Source organism: Seriola lalandi, unplaced genomic scaffold, assembly GCF_002814215.2.
Source record: "Seriola lalandi dorsalis isolate HSWRI2012SDOR001 ecotype SW California unplaced genomic scaffold, Sedor1 jcf7180002054416, whole genome shotgun sequence".
Lineage (NCBI taxonomy): Eukaryota > Metazoa > Chordata > Actinopteri > Carangiformes > Carangidae > Seriola > Seriola lalandi.
This window is the reverse complement of record NW_019524969.1, coordinates 35,218-48,751: the sequence shown is the minus strand read 5'-3', so window position 1 is coordinate 48,751 and position 13,534 is coordinate 35,218. Positions and strand designations below refer to the sequence as shown.

The 13,534-nt window shown below is 38.5% G+C and overlaps 2 protein-coding genes across 3 annotated transcripts in view; one reads left to right on the top strand and one right to left on the bottom strand.

Annotated features, from left to right (window-relative positions):
• LOC111657848 (SLIT-ROBO Rho GTPase-activating protein 3-like) overlaps positions 1-6,798 on the bottom strand; it is a 31,013-nt gene extending 24,215 nt beyond the window's left edge. For both annotated transcript variants that reach the window (XM_023410177.2, XM_023410178.2), the window contains exon 1: positions 6,300-6,798. In XM_023410177.2, coding sequence (XP_023265945.1) covers positions 6,300-6,366 — 67 coding nt within the window. In that variant the 5' untranslated portion in view covers positions 6,367-6,798. The remainder of the gene's footprint in view (positions 1-6,299) is intronic.
• Positions 6,799-11,926: 5,128 nt separating this feature from the next.
• The window catches only part of LOC111657863 (prostacyclin synthase-like), a 6,896-nt gene continuing 5,288 nt past the window's right edge, over positions 11,927-13,534 (top strand). The window contains exons 1-4 of the mRNA XM_087175104.1: positions 11,927-12,065; positions 12,522-12,645; positions 13,202-13,377; positions 13,484-13,532. Of these exons, the coding sequence (XP_087031230.1) occupies positions 11,995-12,065; positions 12,522-12,645; positions 13,202-13,377; positions 13,484-13,532 (420 nt within the window). The 5' untranslated portion in view covers positions 11,927-11,994. The remainder of the gene's footprint in view (positions 12,066-12,521; positions 12,646-13,201; positions 13,378-13,483; positions 13,533-13,534) is intronic.

The following is a 13,534-nucleotide window of genomic DNA, read 5'->3' as shown; positions in this document are numbered from 1 at the left end:
GGGGGGGGGGGGCTTACATGCTGGGCCTCTCTTCTGCCTGCCAAACAGTGGTGCAGGTCAACTTTTAAACCACAGTCCTTAAGCAGTGAATCATGCAAAGCACATAATATAGTACACACAAATATGTGAGGACACAGTCAAGCCAGCACAAGCACTAATAAAAGAACAAAGTCATCATAATTGGATAAAACTGGATGTCAAAGTGCATTTGTCTGCTGTCTGTATGTTTGTATGTGTTCGTGTGTGTGTGTGTGCGTGTGCGTGTGTGTATAGAGTGGGAGGGAGGGAGTGCGGGGGTGTCTAAATGCTGGGGTAGCACACGTGCGTATGAGATGCATGTCTGATGATTGCAGCAGACAGCACGGAAAATATAAAATAGGTCAGCTTCTCAAAATGCATTGTGCTGAGCGAGCCTTCAGAGAAGTTTGTCTTGAAAAAACAAATTGCAGGCATTCTTTCGATTAAAAGATTGCTGTGGTTTTCTGCTTATGAGGTTTGGAAACTAACTGCCCCTGTCTGAGAATGAGGAAAAATTATGTTTTGGTCGACATTTGAAAATTCGGTTGATATGGTATTTACGAGCAGACATTTTATAGATATAGAAATAGACCCATGTGGAATATAATACTTCAGAATTAAATTCTTAATAAGGCATTATTTCACTTTGGGAAAATATTTCCTATTCATAGCACCCACAGTCTGTTACACAGAGTTTAACAATAAATGTCCAGGAAGCCTCCTGGTATTGTTTTCCTACTCTTACAGTTAGTTAAAAGTAAGTTAATCATCATTATTATGTCCCAAAAATCTCAATAGTGTAGCTTGCGTGTTCAGAGTGTAATTAGTTTATCTATGTTTTTCAAAATGACCACTGTTAAATAACTACAGACTCCCTCTTGTATTGCACAGCCTGTATCGGTGCTATAGTTGGCTGTGACTAATTACCTTTGGGATTCCAGGTGATAAACATGTCCAGTGAAGTAATAACAACACTTTTATGGTTTTACATTAACACTGAAAAGGAATACAGGTCCTATTTTATTTCATCCATATACTGTTTATTGCAAGCCAGCCATAAATCCAGTGGCTAAGTGGCTACTGAATGTGTTGCTGGGGATCAACCATAAATCAGAACCGAGGCCTGTTCTGTGAATTAAGTATCGCAATATTAATACTGATTTTTCTATTACACACTGTTTGTAAGGATATGGCAAATGTGTGGATAATACACACTTTCACACACGTGCGCGCACACACACACACACACACACACACACACACACACACACACACACACACACAAACACAAACACAGGGGGTTAAACAAAGCTTCTCTCTCTACAAGACAATGAGAAGCAGTTGAGCAACATTGAGATGGCTGAGGATTCCATTATGACAGACTGTTTCAACCATGCATATGATTGCTGTGCACTCAAAGGAACTCTGTAGAAATTTATCAATGGAAAAGATGGCCCAGTGGAAGAAAAGCCCTTTTGTTCACTTCTAAATGCTGTTTCTGTATCTAGAATAAAGGATTTCAAAAATGCCTCCCCCATCGTCTGTGAGTGTGCGAATGAAAATATGAATGAATGAGCAAGAACGAAGAAGACAGAGTAAATATGTAGTCCCTTGCTGTTTGGAGATGTACCCCTCATGGTCCCCATAGTTGCCCAGTTGCCTGGTTACATGCCTCTGGAGGCATCTCAATGGGAGCAGGCCAGCTCCCTCTTCTGACAGTCACAGCAGTCAGTCTGTTTAGCATAATGGCCAAGGACAAGGGCAACTTTCTCTGCTCCGAAGTATACTCAATAAACAGTCTGTGCTGATGAACGAGGCAGCAATCAAGTTCAAAATAGAAAGAAATGTCACTGCGATGTACTTCTGTGCTAAAATAGAGCACTGAACAACACAATTTTTTGGCCTATGTGACTTTAATCATTTCTAATCACACAGTGACAGTGTAACAGAATAAGCAGACAATATAATAAGCAAATCTAAACTGATTTAAGTGCATAATTATATCAGCGAGACATCAAATAGACTCGTGATATTTGCATTCGCTCTCCTGTGAGCATGTTATTTTTAGAACTTAAACTGTTACTAGGGACTGTGCAATACTGCACTACATTCAATGAATGATTCAGGCCTTTGAAGAGTAATGCATAATTACGAGGAAGCTGGGGAGGAGTTCAAGTGAATAACATTGCAAGAACTAAGCCTCAAAAAGCTAAATGAAGTCTGTTTTTCTATCTTTTTATTGATTTCACAAGAGCAAAGGTTTTTCGTCAATGAATACAGTCAGAGTCATGTGCCACATCAGGTATTCTGCCTTGGGAACAGTGTTTAACCCAAATGAATAATGTTCCACACCCAAAGGCTTATGGAAATTTTACTAATAGGACTTTACCCATTTGCAATGTTTATTTTTCTCCTAACCCATATGGTTAACATCCTGGTATGTTCTGGTGACTTTAACTAGCATTCTGAGTATAAATTAATTGCTTCCAGACACTTACGGCAAAACTGAAGCAGAGTAAAATGAAGAAAAGACCTTTCCCTCTGCCATCATTCTGGTTGTGATTGAGTATCGGCGTATTGTTGAGCAACAGTATGATACAGGTGTTTAACCTTTTTAAATATATAACAATTTAAATCAAGCCAACCAAATACAGACAATCCCTCAACTGATATAACATTCACTTCACCCAAATAATTTTGTCACATGCGAATACTGTCTGAAGGTTTATTCCTTAGAAAAGTAAGGTACCTGTTTGAGCTCAGCCGTTACGAGGCCTTATATGCAGAGGTTACGTGCTTGGATCTCCGACATATAATGTAATGAAATGGGGAGAACCTATTGGTTTGCCTTGCAGGGATGCTAGTTAGGCTCCTGCATCACTGCAGCAGAGAGCAGCAAATATCACGTAGTGAGGAGTCATTGTCACCACAGTACCCTAACACAGCAATGGCCAGTAACAGTCTCCGGGGCTGTGTCTGCAGTTTGCCATGCGTGGCTAGTCACATGTGGCCTAACCCAATCTGACACGTTGACATAATTTGGAACAAATCAAGGCTGTGTTCTGTGAACACTTGTCTTCTGAATGCATTAATGACTATGGTATGCCTCTATAGTCTATTTGCTTGAGTTCACATTTCTTCCTCTCTGTCCCTCCACTCAAATATTTCTAACAAGGAAAGGCATCACTATTTGTGCAACAACAGGACAGGAAAATCCAGGATACACTGGGCAGAATTCCAAACAGTTTTCTCTGTCAGCACAGCAACAGAGCGTCTCATACACGTTACCAAGACAAGGGCAACAAAGACATTGTTTCACTGTCGTAACGCAACCCTGACATTTCAAGACAGTATCAGTCTAAGCATTCTTTCATTATGATGAATACACACAGAGGGGTGTGTCTACATGCTCCTAATGGAATGCATATCTGCAGCAAATACAGTGGCGGTGGGAGTGCCTATAGTAAGATGCTATTTTGTTACAGTCACATTGTCCGCAGGACAGCATAACCTAAATCAATTTCTACAACAAAATATTACAAATTTTACATATAATTTTATCTTGGGCTTTTTTATTTCTCATCTTTTCTGATGTTTTGAGGACAGAAATCCCTTTAAAGTCATGGTTAAGTTACACAAGTCTTACGTACTGGCATACGTTCCCCTAGCAACAACAAATCTTACAGTAAATGTTTTGTAATATACTTTATTAGAGCAATTTGCTTTAATTGTGATTCAGTTTTGGGATCGGCAGGAAGCTTAGAGATACCTCACGTTGGTCACCTACAAACCTTGGATGGAAAAAACCTGTCTTAATTGCTTCTCAGGAAGACATGTTCATGTTGTGGTTACAAACAAACAAGATAATGACTAAATGATGACTAAATGTTATGATAAACAGCAGTATTTTCTGCCCATGAGTAACTATTCAGTCATCAATGAATCAGACATGTCATATGACAATAACTTCAACACAGGCCCAGACCTGTGAAGCCATCACAACACACACCAGCACGACAACAATCACGACCCCACTGTTGCTGAAATAATGCATGTTCAAAAATACCGCAAAGTGCATTAGGTTTGTGTCTGAACTTCTGTGCAGTCAGCAACTCAGCATTATTGGAGGCCAGTGTCAGTGTCAGAGTAAAGCCCCCACAGCTCCAAACTCATCTAAGCCCAGTTTGCAAATGAGCTTAAGATGTCAGCTTAAAAGCTTTTCCTGAAACCGAGACGAGAGACGGAGCTGTGATGGCTCTCTCACAGCCACAAAGCTGGTTTGGAGACCAGAGAGAGCGAGAGAGAAAGAGAGAGAGAGAGTGAGAGTGCAAAAGAAAGAGTGTGAAATAGTCAAACACATAAATGGGGACAGTGAGAAAGTAAACTGCACCTCTGTATGCAAAATGCAAATCATACCCTTCATTCCAGACACATGCTGTCAAGCTTTGGTCCACATATGTCAGGCTCACAACATTTGCTCACTAGCACCTCTAAAACTAATTAACAGGTTATATCTGGTTTGTTTTATCTGCACAAAAAAATAAACATAAAAACAAGTTTGGATTATGGGCTGGAGTATCTCTTCTTGACTCCAGGATGTCACTGCACCTGGCCAAAAAATATAGGCTGGCTGTGTTCCCCTATTTCCAGTCTTTAAGCTAAGCTCAGCTAAATGGCTGCTAACTGTTGCTTCATATTTAGTGGACAGACACACGAGAGTGAAGATAATCTTAATCTTAAATATAAAATAAAATGGGCTTGTGGTACAACTAAGGTAAAATCTAAAATGCAGTTCTTGCCTGTTAGATTCTGCATGATTTGCATTTCAGTTGCAGCACATGTATGACATGTCCACTTATCTGTATACAGCTGACTCTCTGAACTGCAATGCAGATCATGCCATGAGTTATCCTGCTTTTAGGGCAGCAGCTAACAATTAGCCTACTTTTATTATTGATTAATCTAAAAACTATTTTCTCAATTATTTGTTAAATTGTTTGGTAAATAAAATGTCAGAATATAGTTGAAAAAAAACTCACAATTTCCTAAAATGCCCAAAATGACATCTTTATCTCTCAAGTCCAAAACCCAATTACTTTCACTTCATTGTCACAGCAAAGAAAAGCGGCAAATCCTTGAAATGAAGAAACAGCAAATAGAAAATGTTTGCCATGTTTGCTTGGAAACAGCATTCAACAATTACTCCGTTATCAAAATAGTTGCTGATCAATTTCCTGCTAATTGAGTAATGTTATCAGCTTTTCCTGGTTTGAAATAATAAAAAGGAGGCCCACACTGTCTGTATAAAGCCTGATAGATTTAAACAGAGCAAACCCATAGCTGCAAGAAGGTGATGCACATAGTGTGAAGAGCTTACAGTGAAGTTGTCTCTAAAAGGCTGAGAAGACAACCCACCTCTATACGATCTGCCCTGTCTGTTCTGATACAGTGTCAGTGTTCCTGACTGTGTTCTCTCTCTGGGTGGTTTATCCAGTCACATATTTAGCGGCAGACAGTGAAATCCTTTCATGGTTCATAATTCATGCAGACAGCATACATTATGTATGGACTTTCTGAACTGTTTGCTGTGTGACCTTCTCTAGCATTCCCTCATCCTCCCGATATTACACTTTGTCCAGGAGTGTCAGGAAAATGCTCACAGCTATGCTATCATCCTTTCAGGTAACACAAATCACAGTATCAATGAATGTAAATTGTAAGAATTATAAGTAATTCTTTTTCAAAAGGCAGTTGTAAAACATACACAGCTCTCTCCGAGAACCTTGTATGAGTATCTGGGGTGCGTGACCTCCAGTCTACTTGGAAAAAAAATGTCCAAGATGAATTGGTACATTCCCTTGGTGGATGCAAAACATAAGCACAGTCTCACAGAAATACCAGCTGCACTTTGAAACAAATTATGAAGCTCCACTGGTTTACATGGCCACACATGCAGGGCTAGGCATGTTAAGGCTCTGGAATCAGAGCACACAGTCATCTTCAGTATAGAGGGAAAAACCGGTTCAGCCAAGTTACATCTTCATTGTTGTACAACTGGATTCAAATAATAACCTCAGGGTTAATGGCTGACATGAATTTACGAGACATTTTTCCACGGAATATGTCAAAAAAAAAAAAAAGACTGTCATCTACAACTACCACACAATCTGTCCCACCCCACAGCACTGCACACTGAAAGCCATATAAAGCTTGTGGTAAAGTTACGCAATAGTGCCTTGACACGCTGAATAACAATGCGATCAGGCCTGTACGTTACCAACCTTTCACTTGGGTCTCATATTCGGCAATAATCTCTTTGTCCTTCTTGACTTTCGCCTGAGATGACATTTTGGGCGAGAGCGGATTGTGCAATCCTCGGGGAGGAATCAGCGTCTCAGTTTGCCACAATGCAGCGTTGGCCCTTCTGCAGTCCTCTCCAGATAGTTGAGCAACAATCAAATGCGAATCATCGCCCGCTTTGACACAACTTCGGAGATTAAACGCACTTGAGGCTCTGCGATGTTGTTGCTGCTGCTGCTGCTGCTGCCGCGTTCAAGGCGCCGTCGATCTAGAAGTGCATAATGATCTCCGTCCCCGACCACTCCTCTTCACCACTAGTGTTCTTCGGTGAATCGCAAAACAATTCACGTTTGATGTGCATTTCACAAAGCCCGGGGGTGAGCAATAGCAGCCTCGGCGATAATAGCACTGGGCTGCTTCTGCCTTTTTTTCTCTCTCTTTTCTCTCCCTCCCTCTCTCTCTCTCTCTCTCGCTCTCTCGGCGAGTTCAATGCTGCTGCAGAAAAGACTGAATGGATGCGAAAGTCAATCTCAGACTCCTCCCCCCCAACTCCCCCTCCCCTCCCTTCCTCGCCACTTTTCTTCACATGGATGATTTAAGATTCTTCTGAGTGAAACGATATGCAAACCTTTGCCAATAACGGATGTGTTGTTACTGATCTGAGTCCACAGCTGAAGGAGTACATGGATATTTTGCAGGCGATCTGTATTTGATAGGTCAGTTTCAAGAACATCTACAGTAACATGAGACTGTAGCTGACTGCAGAACACACAGGGATAGCTGGGTGGGTGCTTCTTGGGATAAACTGGATTAATCAAATAATCAATTCATAATGATCTGATTATGAAAAACACAGCCTTATAATTGTAGTATTTTTTAATCATCAACATAAAAGGGGTATGCCAGCAATTTGGTGAAGCACTTCCATAAAGTTTGGGGATTCATATTAAGACAGTTTGTTTTTTTTAAATGGTCAGAATCAGTGTCTGGGATCATTCTCCAAAAATGCTTAATACTACATTTCCCATTATAACCTTTCCCTGCCTGGTAAATGCCCACATATTTCTAGAGTTCACAGAGTAGGCTCTCTACAAGATTTATAGTGTCAACTCCAAACCAAGATAACTCTAATGACATCATAAACTTTAGACAGCCCCATCCAAAGCCACATATGTAAGAGCTTACACTATTTTTACAGGCTGAGTAGTACCAACCATGATGAGAAAACTGATCTCCATGTGTAAGATCAGTGGTGTAATTAGTAACTTGGACATGGCATTGCTTAAGATGTGTTCAATTTTAATGTGTAACAACTGACTCCACAGTGTCAGCCATGACAGAGCACCATAAGTCCTCATAATGTTTTTGACATTAGTGTGAGGCCATTGCTAATGTTCTATTGTTTAAAATGTTAGAAGACATAACCCCATAACAATCTGTTTGTCATTGAAATCAGCAAAAGTAATTCTTCTTGGGCTGTGAACACGACAACTTATTGACATGAGTCAAACTTTGCTTGTAACTGGTGGAAAATGAGGTGTTACAGAATAACCTCTCTAAACAGATGCAGTTGCACCATTCTGATAAAGATTATGGAGGATTTCTCCAAAGAAAGTCAGAATGTCTCAATCTGTCACTCTGCTCTGCATTTTCCCCTCTAGGTGCACTTCATTTCAGCACAGTGTGCTGACAAGTCCTATCAAATAACTTCCTTTGACTTCTCAAGTGCAACTGCATCTCATATTTTTGACCTTAAATCTTTCCAAAAACATGTTTTTGTGTTCTTAAAGGAGTTTAAACCGGTGTACAGGACAGGGATGACTGAGCACGTTCTTCTTGGGCCTTTCTCTGAAAAGATTGCATTTTGTTCTGTGAAAAGAGATCCTGGTCCGCCTTTGCACCCAATTCTCAGGAAATCTGTGGGTTTGTGTCAGCCTGTGACAACTGTTTAAGCTGGATGAGAGCTCAGGAGAAATCTGCAGGAGAACTGCTCAGTTCTCACCATACAGTCTTCACTCCAACTTCTAATTTCCTGAGCAAATGTTACTCACCAGTCCTTGGCCACAGAGTGGGTCTGATAAAAGCTGGGGTGGGTTTGAAAATAATGTGAAAAAGCTGTGTCTAACTAGGCCACGGAAACTTTAACACCATCCACTTATGAGCCTTTACTGGAGGAATGATCATCACATGGTCCACTAAGAAAAGATTAGCTTCCTTCAGGAGGCTAACAAAGACCTCTCGCTGTGTTAATGTAGTAATTACAGTAGTTGAGTTATTCAGGATTATGCATACTGTCATTCTATAATTCAATCATAGATAACTTTACATTGTTACCAGTATAATTAGGGCTAACATTGTATCTAATGGCATTTACATTGCAGGGTATTTTTGTAGTGGATTGCATCAGATTATATATGTGTCCTTGTGTATATTGTGTGTATATTGTGATGTATATTTCAGAGTTTTAGAAATAGTGAGATAAAAGATCGAAACAATGTACATTTGCTGTTCTTCGTTTTTTGCTGCGTTAACAATCAGCTGTTGAGCTCAAAAGCATGATGGAGATCCAGGTCAAATTGCTGGGCACTTTACCTGCCTTTTATTTGACCCAGTAGACATGACTGAAGCCAACGTTTTTTAGTTTCACCTTGACTTTGAAGTAAAATATATGTATTTCCTAACCATCCAGAAATAAAGGATTTACAGTGAAGAAAGGTAATAATAGTAATGTGTTATTGCTTTAAAGGTGGATTAGACATTAACGTGGGGTGAAAATGCTTTCTGACAAACTTTTACATATTAAAACCTTTGTTGTATGTGATGTTGTATGTGATGTCTGTTTATACCACAGGCTGTTTGTTTAAAGTCATTTGGTTTCCAGTGCGCCACACCCACCTTTTATGAAACAGGCTGTTTAGGGTCATTAACATAATAACAGCATTATTCCTGAGACACTGTTCCTATTGGCCGTCAATGCTGATGGTCCCTTCCCTTCCCTTGGGAGGTATCTGCAGACTGAAAGCATTAGACAGTTAATATCTTCTTTTTTAAATGTAACATCACACTAAGGGGCAGAAAATTATTTTTTCAAATTATATTAAATTCATCACACTATAAAAACCAGCAGAACATGGCTAAACTAATCATACCTGGGTATGACTTTAACAGAGGTGGAATTAATTTAGATCAGAGTTTGTGATTTGTAAATTCACTATACTGCAGGAAAACAATAAATGACATTATATTGTACCATTCACAGTATTTTCTTCTATTATTGGTCCATTTCCATGATTGAAACACTTTGATGATAAGGATAAGCACTTTTAAATCTTTAAGCAAGGGAATAGTTTCAAACTAAGTTACTGTTACTGGCTACAGTCATCAGTTACCACATTGCCAAATCAAAAATTCATGGCAAAATGCTTCAATAAACTGAAGAGATTTCATCTGGCTCACAAAAATGTGCAAACATGTGCTTCTGTTCCTGGGCTTTATGCTAAGTTGAAAGCACCTGTAGTGATTTGTAAAGGATTACCAAATGTTTAGATATGTGATAACATTGTGATTTTAATACTGATCATTTTGCTTCAGTCAAAGAAATATTATAGCATTATGAAATCCAATTAACTGCTAGCCTGTATTGCAGAATGGGTACAGGGTAATACTTTCTAATACAAAGTCTGATGCTAATGCAATGTTGAAAGTGTCTATAGGACATTATTTAAAATTAGAAGTTGTCTTAAGGCATTACTACGATTGGTTGAGCCGGTTTCTATTCAAATGAGGAGGGTGTTTCATGATAATGGAAATGTATGCACTAAAAAATGATACATACTTGATTATTATGTAATGATGATTTTAATGTATGTGTGAATTGTATATAACCATGGCACCTGCAAATAGCAAGCTACAGGCGTGTTGTTTTACATTACATTTGACATATTATATTGTCTTATAAAAATTATTATAAAAATATTGTCTTATTTATCATTTTGTTGAATATTAATCTCTTTTCAGTTTGGGTCAGAAATTGTGAAATGAGGGATACTGGAATATCTAGGTAGATATCATGTCTTGTGCAATGATAAGTCACAGGCATGTTTTTATGGTTATTTATTATTGTTATTTATTATTCTTTGGCTGTAAACATATACATTAGCATTAGCATGTTTATTTCTTTTGACAATTCCTGAACATTAACTGCAGTGTTTGTGTTTCCTGTAGGAACTGAAGTTTCATGTTGTTGTAGTCAGGTGTCGATTAGCAAGGCGCACACTTAATGTTAGCACTAGCTGTAGTAAGCTAACCGCTACGTGCGACTCTAGGGAATAACCCTCAAATTACTCATTTAATGCCACTGGGGTAATAACGTACATTAATTATTTAAATTTAATTAATCATCATTGTTTTACAGTCCGTCTCATTTACCAACAAAACACTGTCGTTGTAGAGAATTTAAATTAGTCCCTGTGGATGTGACGTTAAATTTTCGCCTGCTGTTACTATGGTTTTGCCTGTTCAACAAAATACTGTGTCATCTTTGATATTCCTTAAATATCTTGTACGGGACAACGTTGTTGGTATCACTAATGTAACCTACCTGCCAAGCTGCGCCGCATTGACGTTACTTGTCATTTTCAGGTGAAAAGTATCTGTCGAGGAGTTTCTTTTGGGCTGTTGAGTTTTATGATTTTTACCTGAAGTAATACATCAGTTCACTTCAGGACCCACGACTACTGAACTTCTCTCCAGTTGCTGAAAGGCGAGGCTGCTGTAAGTACACGACTACCCTCTGCTGGTAGTGTCCACACCAAGCAACCAGCTATCAGTCTCGAAATGCAAGCTGCAGCAGTGTACCTACACCAGTTCACTGTCTGGTGTTATCATACCATTATTTGTTTATGTTTACCATTGATTATAATTTACATTCATTAGATTGGTTGTATAATGGTTTTAAGTCTAGTAAAGTTGACCAAAGGGTTCTTCATTTGTAAGAATACTGTCATAGCATCAAACAAAACTCAAACTATGAAGATTTTTTCTAAACTTCACAATAGGGAAATTAATCATTGGTTTCAGTGTGACAGGTAGTATCATCAGTAGATACTAAGCTTATGATTGTGTAGGAGGTCATCTTAAGGGAGGTAAAAATAGACAAAAGGGAAGTTGGATGTTGTCATATAAATATTTCACACCAGCAAGGCCTTAGGACTTGTGTGGGGTGGGGCATGTGATAAAATATGGGAGTCCTGACGTAACCCTTTGCTAAATGAAACATGAGTCCCCCTACCTTGATGATGTCACTGCTGTGAAATTTACTGGCAGGTGGTATTTCCATGCACTTTATGAAGTTTAAATGAAATATGTTGTGCAGCCTATTTGACAGTAATTTTGAAAGGTCTAACCTAGCTAAGCTGTAAAAAAAAAAAAAAAAGAAGTAGAAGCAGTTGAGTTTCATCTTATGTAATCTCAGTTTGTGTGATTTGCAGTGGATGTAGTTTCTGTCGTGGCTGCTGCTGAGTATGGTGCAACACTTTGTTTCAGCAGCCACACCTTTCCACGCCTCCTAACAAGCAGCAGTTAAAGCTGAGCCAGACTTAGAGATATAAGGGAGTTGCCAGCTGCCATGGAGTAAATTATCTGTGGGACAGCACAAGTATCAGACTTCACGGAAACATGTTATGGACAATATTCTTACTTCTTAATGGACTGCTTATACTAGTTCTCCTTTACTCCACTCGCAGAAGGTAAAGCCATTTATTAATATGTTGATTTTTGCAGATATTAAATTATTACCAAAGTTTCATTTAATACATTGTATGAGTCTGGAGGATGGTGAAAATACCGCAAAAGCACATTTTGCAAATGTAAAAATTTATAAAAGCTTTGCGATTGTTATTTTAGTTAAATACAATTGATAATTAATGAAATACATTAATGAAAAGTATGAGATGTATTAGAATAGCATTTCATTCATTCTTTCTGTATTTAGCATTGTTTTTAAACAACATAACACAATAAAACTAAAAACTAAAGATTCTTCTTACTTATACCATAGTGTACGTGCATGACTTCTCAGCTACAGAAAGTATGCTTCATGTTCACGCCTAACTTCTTGGTTGAGATTCATGAATGAATGAAACACAGATAAACCAACTCTATCACATTGTTAGAATTTTAATGAGTTTCCTTATACCTGTCAGACAGAAAAATGAGCCACCTCTGGACAAAGGTCTCATTCCATGGTTGGGGCACGCTCTTGAGTTTGGAAAAGATGCTGCAAAGTTTTTGGCCCGAATGAAAGAAAAACATGGGGATATCTTCACAGTAAGTTATGATAAAGATCATATGACTGTGGTGTTGAATTTTCATCTACAAAAATGGCAACGTTAGAGGAAGTGAGAAGCTGCTTTGAGTATGATAAAATAACATTTGACTGTCAAATAGATTAAAAATTCATACTGTGGTTTGACAAAGCAGGTCTTTTTTCTTGCATACAAGAACAACGCGTCATAACTGATCTGAAACTGCAAAATATGATCTAAAATGCACTAAAACAAGGTTTTCATATAAGTGCAACAACATATTCATTTTAAAAGGACATTAGAATTCACATGAGGTGGTAACAAGTTAATTAGTCCCACATAAAACTTTAAATCTGACTATATCTGAAATATGTTCCTCAGAGGCAAGCACAACTTTCTATTTTACCAATATAGAATAAAGTGTTTCACTGAATGGGATTTATAGCAAATAACTGACTATTCCATAGAGTTTCAAATTAAAAGACAGAAAACTAAAGTATTTTTTGGAAAAGGGAACTCTAATAAGGTCTGGTTATAGAGTACAGAATATTTGAACAACTAAAATGATGTCCCTGCAGGTTTGTGTTGCTGGTCATTACGTGACTGTTCTGTTGGACCCAAACTCTTTCGATGCCATCATAAATGACACAGTGTTCTTGGACTTCACCCGCGCAAGAAACCAGCTCCTGAAAAGGATCTTCAGTCTGCAGCTGCCAAGCATCAAGCCTACAGCAGAGAGGAAATGGATGGAATGGTAATTAAAGCATCTTTTAAACTTAGATCTCTAAACAACAACAGAAAAATGTGTTTTAAGTTAATGTTGCAAATGTCAATATCTGGTTTGCTTTGCATTTCCTCAGGCATTTTCATGGTCTTCATCTGTCCAAACTCAACAGCTCCATGAACATTCA